Raw genomic sequence first — 21,471 nt, 5'->3', positions numbered from 1 at the left:
ATTAACACATTTTGTAACTGAAAAAGAAGAAGCTGAAGCCGGAGGCTTATTTCTGCTTCTCCTATTCACATCCTTAGTCCAAGTCCACACCTGAAGTTGCAGCAGATAAATACTTAAACACAAATTATACTACATTCAGTGTTACAAATCATTTTGTAATCATATTACTTTCATAGCCCTTCATAATTTGACAAATTAAATTCTTTTTGAAACTCAACAGTGAGCTACACAATTTCACTTCATCTTTCAATTCATTCCATAGCTTGACACCAATAACTGAAACACTGTGATATTTAACGTTTGTTCTTAATTTACATTTTTCAAACACAAACATCCCTCTTAAATTATAATGTCCTTCTCTTAACTTAAAAATTTTCTGAATACAAAAAGGAAGGTTTTTACTTTTAACGCGAAACATAAATTCCATTGTTTTTAAATATACAATATCAAAAAATTTTAGTAAACCAGATTCTACAAAAAGTGGATTACTTGATTGGAGATCACCAGCTTTGTTTATGACTCTAATAGCTTTTTTTTTTTAGTTTAATTACCGGGTCTAAATTAGTTTTATACACATTGCCCCATATTTCCACACAGTATGACATATATGGCATTACAAGTGAACAGTACAACATATGCAAACATTTTTTGCTTAACAAGTCCCGAGTTTTATAAAGAATCGCAACAGCCTTGGACATTTTGTGTTTGATATATTCTATTTGTGGTTTCCAACAGAGTTTATGGTCAATAATCACTCCCAAAAATTTTGTTTCATACACCCTTTCAATTTCGATTTCATTAATTTTCAGTTTTATATCATATATCCATTCAATTTTATTTATATAATGTCACATCATAACAAAAGTTATCTCAAGACACTTTACATATAAGCAGAAACCTGGAGCAGACCCTGACTCCTGGAGGATGGTCATCTGCCTTGACCAGATGAGGTTAAAGAGAGAGGGTTGAAGGAAGAGAAAGAGAGAGAGATTGGTGGTGTTGGTGGTGGTGGTGGTGGGGACACACACACACACGGATGCACAGCTGTTAAAAACTAGAACAGCTGTTACTAGTATAACTACCAATAACTAGAACAAACGATGATGATGGAGGCAGGAGAGAAGCAGGACCACAGCAGAAGATCCAGAGATTATATCTGTCATGATAACACTGCACCTTTGTTTGGGGGTAAAACTCAAAGAGGGGCTAAAATATTATTAATAATTCCTTGTTTGTCATGAAAACTGTTCTACAAAGACCACGAGTACACTCACAGTTTGAGTAGTAAGCTAAAAAGGTCTGTACAGGGAACATTCAGCTCAATTAATTTGTCTGTATATTCAGTCCTTGGTTCATCTCTTAAAACAATAATTATTAACAGGACTGATTATGGGCCTTAAAACAATAACCCAAAAATATCCATTAAACCTTACATAGACAGAGCCTTGTGAGTCAGAACCATCTTCCTGGATAAACAGGCCTGACTCCTGCATTTCCATAATCTCCTTTTCAATCAGACGTTTATTAGAGAGCACATCCTGATTGTACTTATCTGGTTGTGTTTATTTTCTTTAATCTTGTTTTATTATTTTAGCTTGTACGTACGTTATCAGATGTTTTCATCCCATTAAACTTAGTAATTTGTACGTTTTTTTCTGTTTTTATATAGTTACATAGTTTAAAAAAAGAACTTTATCAGCAAAGATTTATGAGAACATCATGGGGGCGACTGCATAACTGTGGATCTATTCTGGTCCCAAACTAAAAATGAGCTCATTCATCCTTAAACCCTATGATCCTGACCCTCCTAATGTGACCTGGTCTTTGCTGTCATGGGCATATGAAAATTGCCTCTTGCGGGAGCGTTTTTAAACATTCCTTGTATTTTACTACAGGCTGTTGCAAACATTTAGTATGTGTGGTGGATTAGACTGTAAGTTTCAGGGGTTGGCTGGGCCTCTGTGTTGTTAATGGTGATGACTATGAACTGTAGCATCCTGGTAATGTGTGATGGAATTTTGGAATTTCCTCTTGTGGGACTAAAAAAGAAATATCTTATTTTAAAAAGTACTGACATGTCTTACATAAGGAAAAGTACCAAATACAGGAATCTGAGAGGGGAACTCTGCCTGATACAATATTATATATTTATGACATCAGTATATTATTGTTGTGTTTTTAGGAAATGGACCAGGCTATTTCCTGAAGATTCGTGGACGGAAATCACATCATACACAAAGAATCTGTCTGGTGAACTTTACTCCATTTCACCAGGTGACTGTAAAACATACAGTTGTTTACATCATGAAAATACTTTTCTAGGTTGGGAGCTCTTGTTCAGCACAGAATAGAAAGCTTAAACACTGTCCATGAAGTGAGATGCGAAGTGAACTCTGTTATTATTGTGTATGATAATGTCGCCGTTGTCACCCTTAGAGGAGTGATATGTTCCTTTTTAAAAAGGAATTATGTATTTTAAAACATTTCCCTGTGGTCTACATAAACTGTAAATGCTATGCTTGGGTCTGAATTCTTTATTAATTCAACTCCACAGGTCCATCTTCAACCCTATTTCTGAGTAATGACACCAGAAAGGTTGTTTTGAGCGCTGGCCCTTTAAATGCAAATGAGCCACTTCATGCCCCACCCCCTCCAGGTTGTTGACCATGCTTCTCTGTCCCATTCAGCCACTTGAGTTCATTAATACAACCAACAACTGAACATTTTAGGTAATCAGCTCAAAGTCTGGACGTATTTTCAGTATGGACTACAACCGCTGCTGCTGACAAACAACTATAGCGTACTCTGAGAAATGTTTGTCGGAAGTCTTGACCCTATATGTGCAAATGTCGTGACGTAACTAGTTATAAAACAAATTAAGAAGGAATTAAAACAGGTTGTAGAAATCCACTCGATTTTTAACAGAATGAATATAAAGATAGCTTTGCAGCACCTGGAGGGTTCAAATTCATACTTTTTGAACTGTTAGGGTCCAAATACACAAATAAATGAACAAAACACTAATAAAAGTGGGTTTCGCAAAATATGACCCCTTTAAGGAAAGAGGGGGGATAATATTGTCTAGTGTGACCTGCCTTACATTATTAATACTGATGCATTAATGTCGTGGAAGTGTGTTACTGTTGTAGGTCCTGGAGTTGAAGGAAGTTTGAAACACTTTTTATCCTGTTTTATTTGTCGAGGGATACCAGGCAAATAATGTAAGGAGTCATCACATGAGTGCTGAGAGACATCATGGGAGAGATGTTTTCTGTCTTCAGTTCCTTGTAAATATGATATATTGTGAGAAGTTTAGAGGAAAACTTGGTGGAAATGTTCTAATGCAGTCATATTTCTGATGACTACATTAGAACCTGAAAAGGTGTGAACCCACTTTTTAAACGATTCCTAAATTATTCATAGTATAAAATGAATAAAAATGATTTGCCTCTGAGATGTAGTAGAGTAGAAATGGGAAAATATAAAATAAAACAGAAATACTTATATAGGGCATAAATATCTCTAACGGTGCCCTTCGGTACAGGACTTGAGTACATATACATAGTTACTTTCCACTCTACCATCTCTACAACTACAGGCAAATAAATGGTCACACAATTCTAGTTAGAAGAAAACACAGTCACCATGATACAACACAACCTTTCACACTGCTGCAATTTCACCTCCTCTGAGCGTCCTTTCATATACTGATGAATTTCAAGCAGCAAAACCATTCCAGAATGAATCATTCTGCACACACATCTACAAACCAGAATGGAGTAAGGCGGATGAGATCGAGGAGTAATGCAATTTTCACAATCCTGCAATCCTGTGTCCTGCCTAGGGCCACACAATCTGCAGCACAGTGGAGACCATTCAGCCAGTGACAGTTTTTCTGTGACAAGAACAGAAAGCCTGAATGTCTGCCAGCCACATCCACACACTGCCGTGAAAGCTTACGGAGCGTACGGCTGCAGCTACAGTATCATAGCAGAAAATGGCTTTGGGTGATGAAAGGAACTGCTTGGGTGTTTGGATTTTGCAGTTTGGGATTTGTCCTGTGTGAGAGTACGTGTGTAATCCACAGCGGAAAACAACATTAGGAAAACAGCCTCATGACAGACTATGGCCATTACATAAGGAGACTACATTTAGCCACTTGGTTTGTAAGAGAGTATGGGATATTTTCTTGCAGATGGTAGAAGCACTGCATAATCTGTGATGAAGTGGAGATGCAAACATTGACTATATAAAAAGTTAACTTACACAGAACGATGTCACCTGTAGGTTTGTGCATGTGGTCATCAAATTTTTGGCTTTTTATGCGCTATTATTAGTGACTAGGGATGTAAACAATTAATCGACTATCAATTAATTGTCGATAAGAATTTGCTCGATTAAATTATTAATTGTCGGTTAATTGCCCTTTTCCACATATTGTCCGAAGGCTATTTGTCCGCACAGTGACGCCATGGCTGGGATAGCCGGTCATTGAACCAGATCATGGTGTTGATGAGTTAGGATGGCTTTAGGGACATGATGGAGCCAAACGCAGACAGGCCCGTCTGTTTGTGGGACTGGTGCACCCCCGCCTAAATATACGCAAAAAAAGTAGGATCGGTACTGGATTGGAGCATTTTCCCTGGAGGCTGGTCTAGTCCACAGTCATCTGGACTATCTGGTCAGTGAGACAGAAGTTAAAAACATCCTCCAGGCCAAGGTTATTATCATTAACGAAAATTAACGAAATGACGAAAACTAGAATTGTAAAAAGATTTTTGTTAACTGAAATAAAAAAAAAATATAATTAAAAGAAAAAAACGATAACTAACTTGAAACTGTATTGTGTGCTTACAAAACTAACGAAAACGTATAAAAATTCTGGATAAAATCCCCTTCGTTTTTGTCTTTGTCAATGTCGGATTGGCATAAAATTGATTTATTTCCCTCAAGCAATTTTAGCTAGCAGCACCATATGAAATTTAATGGTCCGTCACTTCTTGTCACTTGTCGTTTAGGTGTCTTCTCGTCCCCACTCTACCTGGAAACATGTAGACTAAAGTTGGGAGAAAGCAGCAGAGTCCTGTCTGGGATTTATTTGAATTCGACGGTGAAGAAGATAAAAGATATAAAGAAACTAAAATTAAGTAAAACTAAGCATTTAGAAAATAACAAAAACTAATAAAAACTAGCTAACATGCTCTAAAAACGAATTAAAACTAACTGAATTAGAGAAAAAAAAGTCAAAACTAAACAAAACTAAACTATAATGAAAAATCCAAAACTATTATAACCTTGTTCCAGGCTCCTGATTCGGGCTACAGGTATTATGCATTATGCCGCATTATGTCCTGTGGTCTCCCCAGTGGCTACGGGAAAATAGCGCAGGGGGGGCGTCTCCGCTGAACTCTTGAACTCTCACTCATTCATGTCAGTGATGCAAAGTCAGAAATGCCCATTTCTTCTAAACTGCCCCTCTTCAGATCCATTTATTTTATTGGATTTCTCTGTAGAATTTCTTTAGTTCTACTCCATAAATGTCATTGCCTTTTCTGTATCCAATGGTTCAATAAATCAATCATTAAGGAATATGGCATGCTTTTTTCATGAAGTAGCCTATATAAACAATATTTAGCTTTTATTCTTATAGACCCTATTGAAAGAGAAATTCAGGTTCTCAGGAAAATCGCCGCTTATCAATTAATCATTAATCGATCGATAAGGTCAACCAACTAATGATTAATGGATTAATTGATAATTTGTATCCCTATTAGAGACCATAATTCAACAGGAAGGTAGACATAACAGAGGTTCACAGATGACCGGTAGCGTCCCACAAAATTCTGTCAGTGTGACTGTTGTTATGACCTATATCTACAAACCAACCAATAGGAATGCAGCGTGAAAAAATGCACTGGGCAACATGGCACGTACATTAATGTATGGATGGCCTCTTTTCCTCAGACATGTCTGGGTTCACATTCTCCTCTTCCGTGGATGTTTTCCACACATATAAATATCACTACTGGAATGGCGCTATTCTTAGCATAGCTTCACTATTTATCATTATCCACTTGTTAAGTCTGATGTCATGATACTAAAACTCAAATCTGGGTCCAAACAGTCTACAATGGCAGAGCCTATACGCTCTTTTACTGTAAACTCCTTCTTTAATGAGACTCCAGTTGGGGTTCAGAAGGGACTAAATTAATTTATTTAACTGAAATACAGTGATTTTGTGCAACGTTAGTCACCTACAATAGCTTTTAAGTGTCTGAAATGCTTGTTTAGTTTCTTGGCCATTTATAGCAATGCATCGCTTAGCGTTGTGCTCAGCTGTGTATCAACATATATCATTACTTTATTTACTTTCCTCTCAACTATAGGGGTGTTAGAAAATATCGGCTCTGCAATATATTGCGATATTTCATTTCACAATACTATATTGATATTAAAAAGTACTGTATCAGTATTTTTAGGTATTTATTCAAATGCAGATATGGCAGAGGTTCATTTTTGTTTTTCTTTATTGTTTATATTTTATTTATTATTATTTAACACTGTTTTATTAAATAATGGTTATTTGAAGCATCCTAAAAGCACTTTTTACTGTCTGAGAGAGGCAGATGTTAATTCCTTTGTTTGGGACTGCATAAAAATAATGTTATGATGTTAGTTATGAACTATTAGAATACGAACATTTGAGCAGGATCTTAAACTATAATGTCTGTAAAACATAATTGAAGTTTTAACACAGGAACATTTTGTGATATAGCATTAGATCCTGTTGTGATCAAATAAAAATGTGTTTAGTATTTGTGCATATTTCTGGTATAATTCAATTCTTCCAGGAAATAATCATTTTAAGAAAAGAAACAAACAAAAAATGGCCTTTTTAACAGTATCATGATATATGATATATCGTATTGTGATCCTAGTATTGTGATTTGTGTTGCACTGCCAGATTCTTGCCGACACACCCCTACTGAACTATACAGCACAGATAAAGGAACAACAAATGAAAGACAAACTACTATGAAGTCAAACACATCTTAAAAGGCTTATTGTATGACTGGGGAATACATAAACATATGGTTCGACAGATGCAGTGGAAAATAATACTACTTAGCTAAAATATTATTGTCAGCAAGCACCACACTTTGTTTTTCTGTCAATTGTTACCTCCGCCAAGGAGGTTATGTTTTTGCCAGGGTTTGTTTGTTTGTTTGTCTGTCTGTCTGTTTGTTTGTCTGTCCGTTAGTGTGCAACATAACTCAAAAAGTTAAGGACAGATTTGGATGAAATTTTGAGGGTTTGTTGGAAATGGGATAAGGAAGAAATGATTAAATTTTGGTGGTTATCGGGGGTGGGGGGGCCCACGGGGGGGGGGCACTGATCGTTACTGTGCAACATAACTCAAAAAGTTCTGGACAGATTTGGATGAAATTTTTAGGGTTTGTTGGAAATGGGATAAGGAAGAAATGATTAAATTTTGGTGGTGATCGGGGGTGGGGGGGCCCACGGGGGGGGCCACTGATCAGCCTTGGCGGAGGTCTGCGCTCTCCGAGTGCTTCTAGTTTAAGGACTGTAACCTTACCTATCAACTTCATCTATCTCTTCTTCCCGTTATCATCCAAAAGTGATAGAATGACAACTGGATGTATTTTGGACTCTGGGACATGATACTGAATGTAGTGTAATAAACAGAATTGGACCAGGAAACATTACAGCTTAACAAGTTGATAGCAATGCAGATGGATGATGCATGCTGATGTTTTATTTTTATAGCTTCCCCACTCAGGTGGTATTAAAATCGTACTGTTTACATACATTAAAGTTGAGGTCCATTTTGTAGTGTGTGACTCCTATAACCTTAAAAAACTTCAGAAAACTCAGAGGAGAGTTTAACCCATAAGCTCCTAAATTAATTTTTCTCCATATTTAACCTTTCCTAAGTGATTTATCACCATTTATTATAATATTATCCTCTGAATTTATCATTTTTTCCAGTGAAAATCATCTATTTTCCTATTTTCAATTGACTGATCATGTAGATGTTCATAAAAGCTCAGAGTAAATTCAAAGGTTATTATATGACTGAAGAAAAGGTGAGTTTTTCAGTAAAATATCATTAACTGAACATAAACCCAGTGTGTCCATTCACAGTCATTGATCCAACTCCATGGGTTTTACTAGTGAATCAATGTCGTAGAAGATGACAGTGTTGCCATGGCAACTACAGAGCGTCTGAACATCCAAATGGGTCATATCTGATGACCATGAAAATATGACAAACTGCCTTTTACACCAATTATTTACATGGATTGATAGGATTAGTGCAGCAAGAGTTTAGATCAGCAGATGCTTTAGGTCAGGGGTGTTCAACTCTGGTCCTCGAGGGCCAGTATCCTGCATGTTTTAGATGTATCCCTCCTCCAACACACCTGATTCAAATGATAATCCTATCATAAAGCTCTGCAGAAGCCTGATAAAGATTTTCAGGTGTGCTGGAAGAGGGAAACATCTAAAACATGCAGGATACCGGCCCTCAAGGACCAGGACTGGACACCCCTGCTTTAGGTTGACAGTGGACGTTTAGGTCTTTAATGGGTTAATGGAAAACAGCAACAGCACTGCTAAACGACAAGTTAGATTTGTGTAATGCATGAACACACAAATAATCACAGCCTGGCCTGTTTAGCATGCTATGAGACAACACTAAACTAATGCCAGCATTAACTAATGTAGCTTTGTTATGGTAACAATTCGAGTCCCGTCATTTAGTCATTAAGTAAACTTCATGACACATTCATATAACTAAATCCACTGATGGTGTTGTTAGTTTTATCTCAATAAACATAAATGGATAAGCAAACCAAGCTTTTAGCACTAAAATCTCAATCAAGGACCAATGACTTACGAAGAACCATGATTCCACATATTAAAGAATCCAAATAAAGCAGATGAGGCCGAAATGATTGATGGAAAAAGATTTGATTTTTTTGTTTTTTTAAACTGAAGTATACTGGACCCACACTTTTTGGGAGCCAGTATCTATTGCAGTGTCTTTCAACTTTGGGGTCGGGACCCCACGTGGGGTTGCCTGGAATTCAAATGGGGTTATTTGAAACTTCTAGTAATTGATAAAAAATAAAATATTAATTACTAATAAAAATTATATGGTGAGTTGACAGAGACAATCACAATACATAAAAGACATGACAAACTGAAGCTGAAACTGAAGCACTGTGGTACTGTTTATCTTTCAAATGTTCATTGTGGTTGGTTTCAGATGCTGCAGCTCTTTCATAATTCATAGTTTGAGTTATTCTTTGTTCAGTATTAATTTGCAGCCTTGTAAATACAAGCTGGACTGACTGGAAAATAAAATTCTCACTTAGTGCAGTAATCTACACCTGGCTTTTCTGCCTCCGTCCATAATAATATACATTATATAGCCTAAATGTCATCTAAAATTAACGTTTATTTGCAATATAGTAAAGCAAACTATTACATGATCAAAAACAAATTAATTTTAGCAAAAAAAAAAAAGTCTGTGTTTTTAATGTCTGGGGTCGCTAGAAATTTGTGATGTTAAATCGGGGTCATGAGCCAAAAAAGGTTGGGAACCACTGATCTAGTGTGTGTCAGTGGTTGTACACTATAAGATATTTTGTACCTGCTGTGGTTGATGGCCCTTGGACATGAATATACAATATAAAACTACATACACTTTCAAAGGCAGTTTATCCATATACCCACTTTCTGCTTTGCCTCCCTGTCTGTCTTTGTGGTGTAAAACATTCTTTTAGCTGCGGTGTGCGAAGAATGTGCAGAACAACGAGAGTGATTTAGCCCTATTTTCAGCCTTCAAACACTTTTCTCTGACACTCATGCTCATAACCTGTCACTGCTGCTTTGCCTCTTCCTCTTTTCTCCCAGTTCTCCTGCCTTCCTTGTTCAGATGTTTTATGATTCCTATAAGCCCATCTGCTCCCCACACAGATTTCAGACTCATAGTGAGACAGCTCTATCAGAGCTGCGGCAGCAGAAGCCTAAATCTACTTGCTTTCCATATCCAGTTCTTCTCTCCTCATTTCAGTCTCCCTTTATCACTTCCTCTACTCTCATCTAATCTTTTCCTCCTTGGCTGTCATGTAGATTTTTTCTTTTTTGTAGTGTCTTCTCCTGTCTTTTATTAACTACTGTCTAGAAAGAGGGAATCAGACAGAAACTGTGTTAGTGTACTAGTGTGTATGAACAGTATGAACATGCTCATAGATGTTGAAGGGGAGGGGAGACAAAGACGCTCACACTCCAGATTGTCAAGGCTGATTAAAATAGAGAAAATACTGAGTGTGAATGTTTTTGTTCGGCTGATTTAATAGCTAAGACCAGACAAAGGAAGCAAGCGCTGTAAAACCACAACCAGTCTCACTTCAGTTCATGTGAACATTTGCTTTGTCCCTCTTTTGTCCACTCAACTAAACCTGCATGGCACACATTTCAGCAGGTTATTTGCTGTTTCTGTCACTTGTGTTCAACTTTGTCCTCAACAGAGATTTCCTAGATTGTTATTCAGCTATCACCTTGTTTTACACAATATTCTTCCACAGGGAACTACTAGTCTACAAGCTGTGCAGAGCTTCGACAATCTGATATCACAACCACTTGAAACAGTAACTGGTCATTTGTAGGGTGAACTGAAAATGTCACTATCACCTCCATTCCTCTATGATGAGCACACATTTCCAGTTTGACCATTATAAACTATTATTGTGTCTCAATTTGCATTGTTCCTTATATTATGAAGGAGTATGCGCATTGGCATTCACAATTACGGCAAAACTGCACTATGAATAGTTGGATGATCTCATAATGTCCAAATGGTGACTATCTAGCACTGGTCACCATCTAGGCTTTACAGTATAAGAGGAGAATCCACCACATTTATGTAAATAGTGCCAGAGAAAGCTGCACCGTAGCCACTGTTAGATTTGTTACTGCCAAGCTATTTTAGTAGAGACATGATACTTCATCAGTGCAGTTTCCATCTCCTGTGAAACAGTTGACACGCACAAGCAAATACAAGCAAATACATGTTTAATTTCATCAATCTGAATTTAATTCAACAAGCATACAATCTTTCAGATATTTTGGCAGCAAAATATCACCCAGTTGGGAGATAAATGTTGTGATCATCATTTCCAACAAGTGCAAAACGGGAGATTTCAATGTGAGACCACACAACCCTAGTGAAATTCACACACTGCAAGTAGATACATAGAGTGTGTAGTGTAATGAATGGAAGTGCACTAACAACATCCTTCCAATGTGGTCACACAACTTATTAATAACCTGGTATTTTTCAACATAATTTGCCAGTTTTTGATCACTCTTCTCAAAATTCATTTATTTACCACTCTTTTTTTAATGAATGGGGAGTATTGTCTAGAACAGAGGATTAGTGGTCAGACTATTTTTTTTAAAAAGCAAAATAATGGACAATTGTTAATAACAACAAAAAAAGGATTTTATTGTGGGCCTTTCTGGCAAGAAAGATACCAATTAAATTCATTTTTCTGCTTGGCCTCGAGGGCAGCAGCGTTAGATAAGTTAATAAGAATGAGTGGAGAGAGACGCAAAAACAGCGCAATAGAGAGAGAGAGAGAGAGAGGCTCCTATTTATAGCAGCTTCTTGGAGACACAAAGCACACAGTGCAGTGATGGCCTCAGCTGCCTGAGGCAGAAAGGCGGCATTGTGAAACACGCCTGCACCTCCCTCTGTCTGCGAGTGTGTACGCATGTGCACGTACGTGGCTGAGCACAGCCGTGTGTGTCAGACGGGGAGAGTGAGGGGATGCATCAGTGAGAGAGGACAAGCTTGAAAGAATTAACAAATGATTCATTGTGGTTTAATTGACCCATTGTGAAAATGATTAAACAGACCTAGTGTACATTTGGCTCTGACATCTTTGGCTGAAGGATGAGAAAAGAATGAACAAAGAAATGAAGAGCCACATTTAATTTAAATGAATTTCTGAATTTAAAAGGAAAATGAGAAATTTTTTTAATCACTTGATTGAAATATTCTTCTAACAGCCTCCTACTCAAGAAACATACTGTCACTTTGTCATGTAGCTCTGCCTTAGGTTCAACTGGACACAAAATACAACTCTACCACCCTGCATGTCCTTTCAAATACTGTCTGCTATTTTTATATGCCCAGCGTTGTCACTTTGATTAAGGGTAAAGTCAGACAGTTACACACCAGACAACCCAACCCTTGACCTGCTTCTTTTGAAAAATGGTAAATATACCCCAGACTCACCATTTTCTGGAACAGGTCCCCGACTCTCTGGTGGTGGCTCCACTGCTGCACACGGGGAAGCAGTCCATCATAGAACTCCTTGTGGATCTCATAGAGCTCAGGCACTTTGAAGAAGATGGTTTCTATCTGAGCGACTGTCAGCACAGGCTGTGATGTTGTCGCTGCAGCTTTCAGAGGTTTCATGGGCTGGGACAAACAGAGAAGCATTCCATTTAGAACAGAAGGTCCTCTTATTTGGATGCATCTTAACAGTAAGTAATTGTAACTTGATCTTTACCTGCATTAGGTGTTCAAGTGGAAACCAATGGGTGACTGACAAAATGTCTTTTCATTGTGTAAAAAGAAATCGCAACGTAAAAAAGTTACAATCTACACTTCAATTATTCAACAAATCACTTTATTGCTAATATGATAAGCTATTCTGTATAATATAGATATACTGTATGTAGAGGTGGAAGTGAAAATGCTCCACAAATAAAAGTTCTGGCTACAAAAAGTTAAGAATTATCAGCAAAATGTACTGAAGTAAGAAATAAAACTGGACACTGTTCAGTAATGGTCCCTGCTAACATCTTACTAAAATATATATATATATTTTACTATTATATATCAAGTTTTTGGATTAATGTTTCTGAATTAATGCGTATGTTATATTTTAAGATCCCTCTCGGATAATCTGTGACTATCATAGAGTAGGTTTTCTGGGGTTACTCATATATTTATGTCTGAAAAGTAAACTATTCACTTAGAAAAAAAAAAAATCTGGTTTTCAACTCGGCGAAAATGCATTTTCCAGCTGATCCAGGAGGATTTTTAAGCTGTTTATATAGCTTAAGAAGTAGAAGAATTCTCAGCTGCAGTGCTTGATAGTCTTTTAGTGTAACTGGGCAAAAAAATAAAAACGCACACAATTCCCTTTCAGCATATTGTAATTCAACTGTCTGAGAGGATATGAGACTGGTGCATCTACCCCTTCCCTGTATTTTTGGAGTGTAGAAAATCTACACCATGATGCAGATTTTAACCACTCAAAAGCATTTTCATACAGGTCAGAGGTTGAATACATGACTAACAACTGTAATTACCAATAATTGATCAGAATCAATCACATGTGACCTGGGTATGGCTGAATTAAAAGTAACTAAAGCTGTCAGACAAATGCAAAACATTCAATATTTGCCTATGAGATGAAGTGGAGAAGACATATTAAATTAAATTGAGTCCAGTAAAATACCTCACGTGTATTTAACACAGCTGAGATCAGGTATTTTCCTACATTTAATTTACTGATCATGATCATTAGGAATGCAACGGTACAGGTTATCCACGGTTCACTACATATTGTGGTTCTTGAGTCACGGTTCACAGTACGGTTTGAACACAGAGGCCAGCTGGAGCCCGGCTGTGCACCGAAACATAACTGGGAGCTGATGGAGAGCCTCGGAACTGGATCTAAGCTCCACTTAAGGCAAATGGGCTGGGTGCAGTGCCCAGCCGGGGTTCTGGCCGGCTGTGCTCGGTGCATAGGTGGGCTCCATTCAATGACAGCAGAAATCCGTAAGTCAGTCGTCTTGTAAAGCTCTAATATAAATGTGAGTTGTCCAGAATGTCATTTGAAAATGATAAATGAACCGTACTGCAATACATGCTCATACGAGTACTGAGCTGCTAGGGGCATACCAATTGGTACGATTTGTTTGTTTGTTTGTTTGTTTTTCTCATGCCTTGTGCTGTAATGCTTTTAATGTTTTATGTAAAGCACTTTGAATTGTCTTGTACATGAAATGTGCTATATAAATAAACCTGCCTTGCCTTGCCTTGCCTTGCCTACGATGGTACAACATGTACCGCTGCACCAGTGTCCATCACCATTGGCAATTCTCAAACTACATGGGTGTTATTGGTGAATCAATGTTGCAGAAAATTCCTGTTTCTACATTCACTAGGGATCCTCTGAACATCCAAATAAGACACATCTGATACTGCTGATCAGCTGAGAAACTGCGTTTTACCTGAATTATTTACATGTATTGATAGGATTAGTGGTTCAAAAGTTATTGAGCATTTTAGAGCAGTATTTGCTTTCTATCCCCTGCAGATGTTTAGGTCTTTGTGGGCTAAGAATAGTGCTAAAAATAATACTTAAAGTATGAGTGCCACTGTGTATTTGTAGTGGTTGTAGTTGCTCTTACCAAAAGCAGTGCCTCCAGATGACTGAGGTATGTTTCCTCACTGGCCAAGATCCCAGACAGGACCCACTTCCTCATTTCCAAACCTTTTTCCAGGTCACATTCCGTCTGTAACAAGCACACCAAAAAAAATTAATATAGCACAACAACAAATGCAATAAAATATGCAACCAAAACTCCCTGAACACCAGTGAAATAGTGAGTCAGCTACTTTACACAAAGGTGTTTATTTTTGCATAGCTTCATTATCATATTATTATTTTGTCAGCTGGAAAAATACAGTTTAATATGAATTTCTTTTATGTTTTTAATTTCAAGTGTGCCTGTTTAGTTTTCTAGTGTTGCTGAGCCCAAACAGTAATGCAGTTTACAAATGCCAGTGTCTACAAACAGCAACAAAAGCCTTCTAGAAATCCTCATGTTCCCCTTCAGCCCAGTCAAAGCTCACTGAGGAGTATGGACATGAAAGAAAACAGAGAGACACAGAGATTCCTCAGGCTGTCTTGTTTAACCAAGAACTCTGAAATAACTCAAACAGGCAGGGTGTCCTGTGGGAGCAAGGTTGGCATATAAATATATGTGTGAGGGAATGTGCAAGTGCACACAGACACACACATACACACAGCCCGGGTTGGGACGTGGAAGTATTTAATGCTTGAGGCTATGATGATGAGGATGAGGGAAACAGCTGGGAAAAAGAGTAACAGAGGAGTACACGCTGTGGAGATGGAATGGGCAGACAGGACAAGGTTGTAATTAAAGAGAAAGAGCCAAGATGAGGCACGAAAGAGAGAATAAAATATCTGATATCATGAGGTAGGAAGATTTATTCTATTGTTCATACTTCATTATTAAAGGAAATATGGACGGGACATCATTCTCTCAAATCACATAAAGGGAAAGGAAGGAAAATGCAAAAGAGGAATCAAGATATGAGACAGAAAAGAGGAAAATATACGAGGACATGAAGAAATGATGAAGTGATGGGAAAGAACAAAGAAGTAGCCAGCTGAAGGAAGATACGGATTATCCAGGAGACAGGTAGGAAAATGAAAAACAGAGTGTATGTATGTGACAAACAGGCTGTGGCATGTGTGAATTTATTTTTAAAAAAATAGCTGATCCAACATATGCTTGAAGTTACATTTTGGACAGTCTTTGCCAGTGTTAAAAAGTCAGAAAAACCATATATGTCCCTCTTTTTTTTTTAAAGAGTTAAACCCTGCTCACACCTGGAATTAAGATGTATTTTTCATGATCTACTGCTGGGCAGCTCGAATGCCACATGTGTTAACTCAAGATGCATTAAGGACACATTAAGATCTGATGACTCAGGAGGTTTAGAAGGGCTGCACATGTCAACATTCCTTAAGTAGTGGGACCATAAATGAAAGGTGATGCAATGAATTATATTATATTTATACCTTGCCATTGTTAACTAGAAAAGATCAAATGGCAACATGCTTCCATCCATCATTCACAAATCAAACCGTTTTATTTTTCTTTGAATGCATTTGTAGAGAAACATTACAAATGCAGCCCACTGCATCCAACACCTGTAAATAAATGAAGGTGGTGCTGTGTTATATCCAGACAACAGATTTACTTTTATTTGCATGTAGAGCTGTGAAGGGAGATCTGATCTGGTCTCTAAAGACACATAGAGACACATTCAGATCCAGATGTGAACAGATGGTCTGAGGGCTGTTAAAGCCCAGAACTGGGACAAAGTCTCTGCATGCAGTAGAGCCTCACATTTGTGAAGATGAGCCAATCAATTTTTGTAATGTTTTTAAATCACCTAAATGATAAAGTAATCAATAAACTTGCTTTTCATTGGTTTACTTATTATTTCATCACATCTTTCTAATACATATCTGCGTTTGTTGAGCTTGTGTAACTCTATAACTACAGCATCTGCACAGAAGAATTCAGGTATAAATATGCATGGTTCTGTAATGTACATTACTCTTGTAGGCTGCATTAGAGCATGTACACTGAGCACTTGGACCTCTTTGGGTGAGCATGCATTCATTTAGATGGAGGAGTAAATGGGTCTGAAACCTGTTTCCATGGCCACTGTATAAGCAGATACTGGAATGAATCTCAGGGGACTTTTATGGTCCAAAAGATTATGAAATGCATGAGGATTGTAATGGACTCCATTACCTCAGAGTCCATTATGAGCACTGTTACAACAGGGATACACATGCTGTGGTCTGGTTTGCATTTCTATTGATTAGGCGATCACTTTAATGGTAGCAAACAAATTCTGCACATCTTAATGTTACATTGAAACTGAGCTAAATGACTGAACATTTATACTTACTGCATGCAGCTACTATTGTTTTTAATATCCATTCTCTGTGATAGCAACTTAACCTTGTTGCAAAAAGGTGTGACTTGTACATTTGGTTTTCGAATATAACCATGTTACCAATCAACACTGACAGTTATTTGTATTAACTCTTTCCCCGCCAGAGCATTTTCCAGTGAGTTGGTAGCCAGCGCCAGCCGTTTTGGTCATTTTCACTAATCTTTGGAGGCTCACTGAAAATGTTGTGTTAGGAGTATGTGAACACTGAATACATCAAAAGAAAGAACAGAACTTCAACTTTTAAACACAAAAAACTATTTTATTCTATCTTTATTCGTTCGTGAGATATAAACATTTGAATATTGGTCATTTTCAGGAAAAAACTGAATTTTGAGCAAAAAGCTGAGAAAATTGCATTTTTTTCAAAGATATTGATTTTCAAGAGAAAACTGATTTCCTATTTACATTTTTGACTCTTTCTTATTCACCAACAGTAACACTATCTTCAAAATCACAAAATAAAATAATAATAACAGCAATAATAGTAACAAACAGCTCTAAGATATCCCATCATTCCACAAAATGTTAGGGGAATCCACACCAAACTTTAGACCGAACATCTTGTAAAGCACCAGGTTCCTTCTAAACTTTGCACATTTACATACATCAGTTATAAGTCTAACACATAGTAGTTTAGCTTTTGGATATAAACACCTCAATATTCCTCATTTTCAAGAAAAAAAGAAACAAATGCACTAAATACTGTAGATTTCTGGCCTTTGGCTGCACCAGGTCCTCCTGTTGGACCAGCTGCTGTGTTTGATCTGTAAATAATTATATGGACATCTAGTTATTTATCTCTGTATGAATATATGTATTTATTTATTTCATACAAAAGCCAAATCCAACAGTGTCTTCCATGTGTCCTGCTGACATTCTACAGCTGAATATGTTCTGTGTCCTCAGTCTGAATCTGAACTCACTCTAACAGATGCAGACTAGCTTTCCTTTGTCTTGTCCCATGTCTGTCTTCTCCTTGAATGTCCACTACAAATGTCTCTTTTCTCTTCCTCCTGTCTGTCATTTTCTCCGTGTCGCTCTGTGCCCCCGCCCCCCCCCACCCGCACCTCCGTGTCGGACCTGAGCCGCTCCTTGTTTCCCGTGTTCCGTCTTCGTCTCCCTCACCTTCTGTTTCTCCGTTCCTGTCTCTAAATGGTTCTTCTGTAGCTCCATCATATATTGAATTGTCAGACTCTGTCTCCATAATCATCTTTAAGGCTTTTGAAACTGCGCGCGGTTCCTGCAGTCTTCATTTCCTCATTCAGTGACTGCCGCTGGATGCGTTGCCATGGGATACGGAGACTCCAGTGCAAAAACGTTAAACCCGGCCCGTCATTTTTCCGAAAAAGCTGCTTAATTGTTTGTTTTTGGACTAAGGAAAGTAATTCACATGATCCACAACACCTCCAACTACAGTATAACAGTGAAAACACGGATTGACGGAAAATCTCGTCATTGGCGGGGAAGCGTTGGGAAGCAATTGACGGAATATCTCGTCAATGGCGGGGAAAGAGTTAACATTGTTTCTTTGCAGTACAAGACAGCATTTTTCAGTCTATCAAAGTTATAACGAATGCTAAAACTCTAACAGTCTAAACAACTTGTGGAAATATTGTGACCATGAACTGCAAGAAAAGGGAGCTTCATAGAGAAAAATGTAGAACCGAACAGCACAATTTGCACTTTCTGCGACTAGGTGTCTCTCAATCAAAACAATAGATGACTAATTTAATTCCCATGCACTGCTGATCTATTTAACTATCATAAAAAAAAACCCTGAACATATGCACTGTGTGACTGAACTTAGGCCATGTCCATGTGACACCGCATCTTTTTCTATCCGATCTTTTTCTTTGTCATTTTCGAAAAAGTGCTCCGTAATACAGAGTCATTTCAGAAAATATCTGCATCCACATGAAACCACTGAAAACGATGTCGTAGAAATGCCAGGCCTGTATGTGGTGTTGTAACGCTCTCGCAAAAAAACAGAGAAGATGTGAAGCATGTGCATAAAGCTTGCTTGGTTCTACCAGGTCTGATCCAGTATTTCCTCCTGGTTGCCCCTGTCCGCAGTAGATCCAAGAGCATGTCGTAAATATTGTTTCCTATGGTTGTTAGTTGCTCATTATAATGAAAGAGTAGCCAAAGATTTTGATTCAATATTTCCAATAAGCTCAATAGCTGTTGTAGCACGAGCACATTCTGTAGTCTGCCATTCCTGTTGTTGTTATGAAGTGGCATCTTGCTTCCAGGATGAAAGGTTAGAGACGTGGGGCTATGACATCATTGTTTTAGAAAAGTTGCGGTTTGGTCGTACAGACGAAGACGCAAAACCAGTGTTTTCAAATTTATCCACTCTGGGACCTGGTTTCAAAAAGTTGCGTTTTCAGTGATTAAAAACGCCAGTACAAAACTTTTGTGGATACGACCGAAGCCGTCTTCGTATGGGCAGGGCCTTAGTCACTCAGAGCGTTTCACTAAGAGGTAACGCTTTAAAATATTTACCAGTTTCATTTACATTGGATTCTGTAGCGCATATTTGTTCTGTTGTTATAGTGAAGTAGCCAAGCAATGTCTCTCTGAATTCAGCATCATTGGAAAGGTTTGATTGCAGGTACACAGGCTTGGGCATTTTTTTTTAGATATTTTAAATGAAAAATTCTACATATGTTAAGGTTCTAAGAAATCATGTTTAATACATCACACAGAGCTGTCTAGGGGTCTGCAGTTCCTCCTAAAAACACTACTGCCCAATCTGTACTATACAAACAGTACACCAAAAATCCAAAGCCGAAATGCCTCCACTTTGCATATGGTAAAAGCAAATAAGTCAGCATTTAAAGTAAATAAGTAAAAAGGAGAACGCTCTATAACATAATGTTAGCTCTCATTACATTACATTTCAGAATATTTAAACGCTACGTCTCCACTGACTTTAAAGAGAGAGCCTTGGGGATCAACTGAGCTCTGTGAGTTTATGAATTAATGAAAAATGAATGTACAAGTACAAGTACTGAGTTATGTGACAGTACTCTGGCAGAATATGCTTGCTGGTAAAAGAGGCAGAGCAACTTAAGTGTCCATTTGAAACATCAGCAGCATCTACATCAAATCACAAAGAGAAACTGACAATTCAGCCACATGCTCCTGAACTAACAGAGACATCTCCCCTAGGATGGACCCCATCTCCAGACATATCATCTTTTATTCATTGTTGTGGCAACTAATGAGCCCAAGTCTAGTCCAGACTGAAGGGGTGTCTGCCTCAATTTTTCTCACCAAATGAGAAAAATAAAATGTCCCTCCCTGTTTGGGACATATTTGCTTTATGTGTCAGGATTTTTGTGTTCAGACCCAACAAAAGCTAACATTACACACCTAAACCCACACTTAAACCCATTCTCATGCAGCTCACACTACACCTTTCAGCGCTGAGTCAACCTAACATGATTTGGGAACAATGACTTGCTCCTGATTTGTTTATGCACGGGTAATATTTGCAGGAGATACAAGAGAATCAATACAAACAGCGTTTATTGGACGGGCACTCCAAACTCAGGAGGCGTAGATAGAAACTGAGCAGCAACTGTAATAACATTATTCTCAATCTCTGTCTCTCTTTCCCATGGAGTGTAGGAGACTGTCAGCTCAGATAAACACTCAGGTTGAAGAGAAGAGAAAAGAGCAGCAATGTATGCCCTATTCCACACTTTAACCCTCTTCAATTTTCATTTTTCATATTCTAATCTGTTTAGCGTCCTGCTCCGCCATCCCTCGCTTTCTGAAACGTCTAATGAGATTGCATCCTATCTCTACATGTCTGCGGTGTAATAGAGTTGTCTTAGAATCATCCTGTGCTGCAGGAAAAGGTGAGTTTAAAAAAAAAATTCAACCAATTACTTTTTGATAAAACTGATTTCAGTCAGATGTAATGGATACTGATTCTCCTTCGCATTAACAGAAAAACTGGTTTGTCGATGCATATACGTCTGTGGCACAAGTCGGCGTTACTTTGGAGGAGTCGACTAGTTGTGTGTTATTCTCTCTCTCCCTTCCATCACCTGACAGCGTGCAAGCCTTCATTCAGCGCATGTCGATACTCTGATCTTTCTACATGAAAACATGGAGCGCAAGGTTGTGATGCATGGATCAGCGGACCTGGGTTGGGTTGGTCAAAATGTGTCACTTTATTTGCGGGGTGGGTCAAATAATTCCACAAAAGCAGGTTAGAGGAAAAAAAACAAAAACAAAAACCTGTCCCATGCATCACTGGTGCGAGGTCAAGACTGAAGGAAGAAGACGACTCAGAGTAGGAACTAAACTGACTGTGATCTAGCAAACTAATGTCTAAGTAATGTTCTGTGAACCATGTAAACACAACCAATAATGAATAATAATTTGGACCGCCCGTGTGTTTGGATTATTCTGCTTATTAATTTCATGAAGACTATGCGCTCTTTTCTGTAACATGCTGTGTGTCTTGGCTGCGCCCATCTTAACCTTTTCCCACTTTTTGTTGTTCACTTAAATTCAAAAGAAAATTCTAGGTGTTAGCTTATGTTTTGTTTTGGTTA

General features: G+C 37.9%; 1 protein-coding gene across 2 annotated transcripts in view; it reads right to left on the bottom strand.

Moving 5' to 3' along the window:
• The window catches only part of LOC115429887 (breakpoint cluster region protein-like), a 138,111-nt gene that overhangs the window by 39,831 nt on the left and 76,809 nt on the right, over positions 1-21,471 (bottom strand). For both annotated transcript variants that reach the window (XM_030149685.1, XM_030149684.1), the window contains 2 exons: positions 14,524-14,628; positions 12,332-12,517 (listed from right to left, as the gene is read on the bottom strand). In XM_030149685.1, the coding sequence (XP_030005545.1) occupies positions 12,332-12,517; positions 14,524-14,628 (291 nt within the window). The remainder of the gene's footprint in view (positions 1-12,331; positions 12,518-14,523; positions 14,629-21,471) is intronic.

This window comes from Sphaeramia orbicularis, chromosome 12 (genome assembly GCF_902148855.1).
Source record: "Sphaeramia orbicularis chromosome 12, fSphaOr1.1, whole genome shotgun sequence".
NCBI lineage: Eukaryota > Metazoa > Chordata > Actinopteri > Kurtiformes > Apogonidae > Sphaeramia > Sphaeramia orbicularis.
This window is presented reverse-complemented; position numbering and strand designations above follow the sequence as displayed.